Source organism: Mchenga conophoros, linkage group LG19 (genome assembly GCF_057382185.1).
Source record: "Mchenga conophoros isolate Kocher_MC1m ecotype Shallow Benthic linkage group LG19, M_conophoros_male_GT1.1, whole genome shotgun sequence".
In the NCBI taxonomy this organism is placed as follows: Eukaryota; Metazoa; Chordata; class Actinopteri; order Cichliformes; family Cichlidae; genus Mchenga; species Mchenga conophoros.
Genome location: NC_140544.1, coordinates 9,009,570 through 9,016,708, shown reverse-complemented (window position 1 = coordinate 9,016,708; position 7,139 = coordinate 9,009,570). Strand labels below are relative to the sequence as shown.

Genomic DNA, 7,139 nt, shown 5'->3' with positions numbered 1-7,139 from the left:
TTCTGCAGTAAAGTCGGAGATCACAGCGAGTCTGAAACTTTTATTAAACGTGACAAAAAAACATGAAAACGTTTCAAACTACAAATTTATCCCCACAAACACCCGAAGACATCAAAATGCACGACCGCGGTAAAAGCAGGGCCGGTCGGCGTGAGGCGAGGGGGCGGAGTCAGTAGTGTAACAGCTCATCATCACAATAAATACAAAGTCCTAGCATCAGATCACAAAGTGTGGTATTGCTCAGTCTAACGGCGATCAATAATCCGATCGCTCCTTCAGACTGACGGCCGCTGGGAAGTTCGAGGAACGAGAAACGTCTTTGATAAAAACGAATAAGATCATTGCATCAGTTTAAAAACAAAATGGCTTCAGATCCTTCCGGAGGGGGGCGGGGTTAGAGGGACGGGGCTCAGGTGCTGCTGTTGATCCTCCTGTGAACCGCCTGCAGGAGTAGCAGCGAGTACTCCTCCAGAAGCGCTGCCGTCTTCACCTCTCCCACACCTCCCAGCCCCCCCTCCGCTGCCAGCATGCCGAGCGGCAGGGCGTCAAGCTCCGCCTTCATCGCCTGGAAGGCCTCTGATAGGACGCGGGACATCTGGTGCTGGTCGAGGGCGGACTCATCTGAGGAGGAGCCACTCACCTGGAAGAAGAGGAGGAGAGGTGAATACTGCTGTGACCATCAAACATAGATGGTAAGGTGGGCGGAGTCTGTTACTCACTCTCCTGTACAGGTGCGTCGCTTTCTTAAAGCAGCTCTGCAGCTCATTGGTCAGAGCCCTGCAGCTCTCCACACTGATTGGCTCGTCTGCATAAAGAGAAAGCAGCAGGTGAGGTCACTCGAGCGTCATTTTATTTATTTAAAAACAGACTGTAAACAATGATGCGATGAAAGCAGAGACGACAGAAACGTCTCACCCGTCACACAGGAGAGGAAGGGTGAGGAGGAGGAGGAGCCAAAGAGATGACAGGATGAAGGGATGAAGAGGAGGAGGGTTAGAGTCCAAACCTGCGTCGTCCATCTGCCCGGCGCCGCCGTCTGTAGGAGGCCCCGCTTCTTGTCGTACGGGAGTCAGGGGGGAGACGGATACCGGAGGAGGCTGCGAGGAGGATGAGGACACCGTTGAGAAAGGGGGGAGGGAGGGTTTGTCAGGAAGCGGCCTGCTGCTACTGGAGACGCGAGCCTGGAGACAGCGGGTGGGTGGGGGCATCTGGTTACCATGGTTCCCCAGAAACGAGGAGCAAGACGAAGAGACGACAACTGGGACCACAGCTGCGTGAGGGGGCGTGGCCAGAGTAACAGAGGGAACCACGGCGACAACAGGAGGTGGAGTCTCTTTGATTTGAGATGAAGGAGTCGGTGATGTCACTGCCAGGTCGTCAGTGGGTTCGGGGACGTTAAGGCCATCGCCCATGGAGACAGAGCGGGACATCTTAGCCATGGAGCTGGCGGTGGGGCTCATGTAGGAGCGCGGCCCCGATGCAGTCAGGGAGGATGACGAAGACTTCCTCGGGGTGGTGGCGGCCAGAGCGGCAGCAGTTTCCTGTGATGGGGACCTCGGGGAGGCAGGGCTTGGTCTCTGAAGGGGAGGTGCCGTAGATGGGGGGCGTCTGGGGGTGCTGGGAAGGGTGACGGGACGCTCAGGGGGAAGGAGCAGCTGAGGGGGCACCTCCTCTCTGAAGGGACGAGAGATCATCTGGGAGATGGCGGAGTCACCTGATGATGAGAGAGACAGGAAGTGATGTAATTAGGTCCAACAAAACATGTAAACTCAGAGTAACACTGAGACCGTTTCCCCCCGTGGCCCTCCGTGTTTTTAATCTCCAGTGTGTGAACTGACTCTAACGAATAGTCGAGACCTTCTCTGATTGGTTCAACAGTCTGCGGAGTAGCTAACGAGTTGGAGTCACAACACAGAAACTCTGACATCACACAGCAAGCTAACGTTAGCTAACACTAGCCATAAGCCAGCCCGTTTAGAGTAAAAGATCCTGCAGACTGAAATGTTGCTGATATACAAATATTTCAAAACTTGAGTCGGAGGAAATAGTGTGAAACAAGCTGTGAGCCATCTTTGCAGTAACATCTTATCCTGAGAGCTGGAACTGGACACTTTCAAATTCATCAGGTAACGTCATGAACTGCCACCAAATTTATGCAGTGTGTTAAATTCTTGCCAGCTAACGTGAGCTGCTTGTTAACGCATAAAGCAGGGGCGTCAAACTCAATCGCACAGGGGGCCAAAACTCAAGGCCAACTTCAGGTCGCGGGCCAAAGAAGATAAACATTTATTGAACACTAAAACAATGTTTTTTAAACATAAATGTGAATAAAAACAGACAGGAATATTATTACAGATTAAATAAATTTAAAAAAATAAACTTTAACTTTAAATATTTTGCTCTTCATAAAAATATATCCTGTCAAAATTATGCAAGTTAGAAATATGAACATGCTGCCAAAACCCTAGAAAAAATAAATGAGAGCAAACACAAGGTTGGAGCCGCATGTAGACGGAGCTGGGCGTTGCTGCAGGAGTGGAGCTAATAAACTGTGTGGGCCATTCAGTGTCGTACTTTCCCTGAGTGCATCATTACACTGCAGCTCCATCTGAATCTGCACAGGTGCAGCTCAGCAAAGTGCGCTGACTTGGTTCAACATTACTGCAACAGGGAAAGTGAGGCAGGTTGCACTGGTGCATTTGTGACAGCTTCACTTTGTTATTTTGCTCTGGTGACAAACGTCTGCTGAAATGTCAGATTCTTCTTTAGCTCTTCTACTTCCTGTAGTTTCTGCGTTTAGGTTTTTCAGCTTATCCTGACGTCAAAGGAGCTTGGAAAGAAAAGCGTCTGGACTTCTTTGATTTGCTTGAAGACGTTTCACCTCTCATCCGAGAAGCTTCTTCAGTTCTAAGGTTCACAAGCGCATGGCACAACACAGAAGAGCCACCTCCACAGGACAAGACTCTGCAGTCCATCTGCATCTAAAGGTCAAAGGTCACTCTTTCGAGGATGCCAATGTTCACATTTTGGACAGAGAGGACAGATGGTTTGAAAGAGGAGTGAAAGAAGCATCTATGTCCACTGTGAGCGACCATCTTTGAACAGAGGCGGGGGTTTACGACACCAACTCTCTGCCATCTATAATCCAGTTTTGAGTTCCCTCCCCAGACGCCTTAACGCCCACTCACATCCTGGGCCGTCTGACCTCAGGAAATCACATGATAGGGTGGGGCCAGGTTTCACAATGAACTCACCCGAAACTCTGGCTGATTGGGACCCACACCCAGTTTCACACCTTGGGTCAGGCGATTAGAGGATCATCAGGGGGTCCTTTTGTCCCTCTGTGGGGGGTCACTCCCACTAGGTTATATCTGGGACTCTCCACCATTTGACCTTAGAACTGAAGAAGCTTCTCAGATGAGAGGTGAAACGTCTTCAAGCAACTTAAAGAAGTCCAGACGCTTTTCTTTGCAAGCTCCTTTGACTACGATGACCTGGATGACTGAGAACCTTCACAGACAGCTTATCCTGATGTTTTGTCTCGTAGTGCCGTCTTAAATTAAATTCCTTCATTACAGCCACATTAGCTCCACTAATAAGACACACGGGTTTACCAGCCTGTCTGTAAACATATATTTAGCCTCCCACTGGCGCTGAAAGGCTCTGCTTTCAGAATCAACTTTTCTCTCCACCATTGTGAGCAGCTAGCTTCAATAACAGAAGTTTGACTTGATTGACGTGGGAATGTTCCCAGTTAGCCTAGTCAAGGAGGATGCAGCGCTGCATTATGGGATCTGTAGTTTGTATATTATTAGCGCCTCATATCGCCGGGCCATGCATAACAATAATAATAACTCTGTATAAAATGATCTCGCGGATGTGATGTGGCCCGCGGGCCTTGACTTTGACACATGTGGCATAAATGAAGTTAACAGAGCCACAGTGCTAACTTATATCAAACAGCGTTGGTTTTACTGGCTCAAATCAAAGACGTAACATTTAATTTCTACAGTCACAGCCAACGTGGGTGTGGTTGGCCTGCTAGCTTTAATTTAGCTTCTTTATGTCCAGGTGAGCGCTCATACTCAGGTGTACAGTGTATGCAGCTGCTTGGGGGTCCACAGTCTCTTTTGGTTCTTGTGCTGTTTACCTGTTTGTGTGGTGATCTGAGTGTTACCTGTGTCAGTCAGCAGGCTGTGGACTGACTGAGCCTTTCGAAGTCCAGCAGAGTTCAGATGGGAGGCAGCAGCCCGGGCTGTCGGTCCCTGGTTCCTCCTGCACTCCACTGCAGTTTGGGCCTTCTTCTTGAGCGGGGAGGGTCGGTGGACCTGCTGGGTCGAGGGGGTCTCCTCCTCTAGGATGCGGAGCTGGTTTGAACCATGGGGAGGCTGGGCTTGGTCCTGAAATGAGGTGGCCTGAGCCTGGTTCTGTTTTTGGGTTTGGTCCTGGGTCCACGGCACCTTCCCGTCCTGCCTCTGGCTCTCTTCCATCAGAGGTCGGACCTCGGAGACCAGCGGACGAGTCTTTGGCTCCCCCGCACCAGCCCCCGAGGTCCGAGATGGGAGAGGAAGCACAGTCCGGCTGAGAGAGCGAGAGAAAAAAGGTCTGAGTGATCTACCACACGTGTGCGTGGAGACCCCACAGAGTCAGTGTTCAGGCCACACTGTGTCTACAACAAGTATTCTCCTGTCCCATAGCTGAGCTGCACGTCTGCATTCAGGAAGCTGTTATCGTTTTTCAATAAAGTTTGGTTTAAATGGACCTGTGTGTGTGTGTGTAATTATTGACCTGTGTGTGACGGTAATCCTACCTTGTGGCTGTGCTTTGGGTGAGGAACCTGGACGAGATGCTCAGACTCTCACTGGAGCTGTGAGACGCTCTGCTCGGACTTCCTGTCAACACACAGGTCACATGTTCAGGTGTAGGTGAGTCTGCTGTGATTCAAATCCTGTCGCTTAGGACTGGGAGGAAAAATGCTGAAATCAGTTGCTAAGCTCTGCCGCCGTACCTGAGGCAGAAAGGTCAGCGAGCGTCACAAAGTGCTCCTTCAGGAACGCCTCCTGGTCGGGAGTCTGGGGTACGGGTTTCCTGCACTCCCCGCCACCTGGTCCTCTGTCTTCCTCGTCCTCCAGCTCAGAGGAGTTTCCGTCCATGCTGAGAAGCTCTGTGGGCTCCGAGTCTGATGGGCAGAAGAAGAGGGTTGGGCTGATAAAGACAGGTGAGAGGAAGCAGCAGCGAGGCGGCTCACAGACAGGTGAGTGCATCTCACCGTATCCTGCAGGTCTGCTGGGACTCGACAGTCTGGAGCTGAATCCCAGCGAGCAGCCGCTGTCGGGACTTGGTTTGTCCGGCCGTGCACCTTCAGCAGCAGGACACGCCTCCTTCACCTGGAACTCACTGACAGCAGGGGGAGGGGCTTATTTGCTGGTAAAAGCTAACGTCATCTGTGAATTCTCAGGACAGGAAGCAGTCCTACCTGCCTGCCAGGCTCACTCTGTCCTCCCATTGGTCCGGATACAGCACTGGGTTCTCTCTGTCTGCGCTCTGATTGGACAGGAGGATAAACTCTGGTCTGTGTACCTGTATGTACAGGATGACATCACACATCTGAGTAAGGTTCAGCTCACAGTGCCCTTCAGAGCTGGAGCCACAAAGCAGCATCAAACCCACGAAGAACTTCCTGCTGTTACTCAGTGGTTCAATCCCAGTCTGCACGCCAAGTATAACTGGGCAAGATACTGAATCCATCGGAGTGTTAATGTTAGACAGGAAGTGTGTGACTGTATAAGGGAGGGAGACAGGAAGGGCGAGGCGGAGCGAGAGAGAGACAGGGTGTGCGGCAGAGAGAGGGTGTGGGAGTCGTCTCTCTCCCCACACCAGCGTGTGGGAGCGACAGGGTGTGAGTGAGAGAGAAACAGGGTGTGGGGCAGAGAGAGAGTGTGGGGGAGGGGCTTATTAATTTTTTTTACCAGCTGCGCCCCTCCCAGATCACAGTGAGAGACGCCCCTGACATACACAAACCTGCAGGCTGATGGTGCTCCCAAGCTCCTGATTGGTCCTGTGAAGCTCCTCCGCACCTTGACCCTTCCTCATCTTGCTGCAGTGGGAGTGGCTAACATCAAGTGGGCGTGTCTTCACAGAATAAACAGGACCGTTAATGCTAGTTAATCACTTGCGGGTGTTTTTTTTGAATAGTGTCTCTGAGTGTCCTGACCTCCGCCTGCTTGTCGGGGCAGAAAGAGTCCAGCAGTCTCAGGTCCAGCATGGACTTCACCATCAGAACCCCGTCAGCGTCGCACATCCTCCTGGACCAGCGCCGGCGAGGGAGTCGCGCCCCAGATAAGCCCCCATCCTGCTGAGTCACAAACAGAAGCCCTTCAAATATCTGCTTGGGTTACATCATCAGATCATATTTTAAACATTAGTTCAGTTCTCAAACCCAGCAGCTGTCTGTTATACATTTGAGTGTTCGTTCTAACGTCACACCTGTTGTTACATACGTACTATGTTTATTAGAGGAGCTTAACTTGTTTCTGTCATAGAGCTTATTAGACATAAATATGTAAATGCAAATTTTGCCGATGAGCTTAAGATACTTTAAAAAAAACAAAAAACAAACAAAAAAAAAACTATCTTTTTATCTGAAGTCGGATTTAACGAGGTGGAGCTTTAGGCCTAATGAACAGAATCAATAACGATCTACCACGCCTGCTTTATCTTTTCCAAACTCTCCCCACTGAAATCCCGAAACAACAATTCGTGGAATGGGACAAGATAGTTTCCCGCTATTTATGGTTGGGGAAAAAACCCAGTACAGTACACTACAATTACCAAAGGACAGGGGCAGTCCATATTTACCATGTCTGAAGGACTGTTATTATTCTGCCCGGCTACGGCCATGAGTTTGTTTATGTGATTCTTTGTTTAAATCTCGGTGGAAAGACACAGAAGAACGAGCTACTAATGGCCCTCCAATCCAAGCCATAGTAGCAGACGGTAAACTAAAGTCGCGTTTGAAAGATCCTGATGATCCCTGGATAAAATCAACTTTTAAGATCTGGAAGGAGGTGTGCCGAGAGAACAAGCTTAACAAGGCAGAATTGATGCTAAGATGGTTTGCTTTTGGTACAGGGTTCCCG

At 50.3% G+C, this 7,139-nt stretch overlaps 1 protein-coding gene across 4 annotated transcripts in view; it reads right to left on the bottom strand.

Annotated features, from left to right (window-relative positions):
* Positions 1 to 25: 25 nt before the first annotated feature.
* Positions 26 to 7,139, bottom strand: part of mapkbp1 (mitogen-activated protein kinase binding protein 1) — a 33,088-nt gene continuing 25,974 nt past the window's right edge. For 2 of the 4 annotated variants that reach the window (XM_085256431.1, XM_085256433.1), the window contains 10 exons: positions 6,215 to 6,355; positions 6,022 to 6,132; positions 5,477 to 5,580; positions 5,270 to 5,397; positions 5,009 to 5,179; positions 4,811 to 4,892; positions 4,178 to 4,581; positions 1,007 to 1,714; positions 720 to 805; positions 26 to 640 (listed from right to left, as the gene is read on the bottom strand). In XM_085256431.1, coding sequence (XP_085112557.1) covers positions 410 to 640; positions 720 to 805; positions 1,007 to 1,714; positions 4,178 to 4,581; positions 4,811 to 4,892; positions 5,009 to 5,179; positions 5,270 to 5,397; positions 5,477 to 5,580; positions 6,022 to 6,132; positions 6,215 to 6,355 — 2,166 coding nt within the window. In that variant the 3' untranslated portion in view covers positions 26 to 409. Of the gene's footprint in view, positions 641 to 719; positions 806 to 915; positions 1,715 to 4,177; positions 4,582 to 4,810; positions 4,893 to 5,008; positions 5,180 to 5,269; positions 5,398 to 5,476; positions 5,581 to 6,021; positions 6,133 to 6,214; positions 6,356 to 7,139 lie in introns of all 4 variants that reach the window. The other 2 variants (XM_085256432.1, XM_085256434.1) reach the window with 2 other exon arrangements.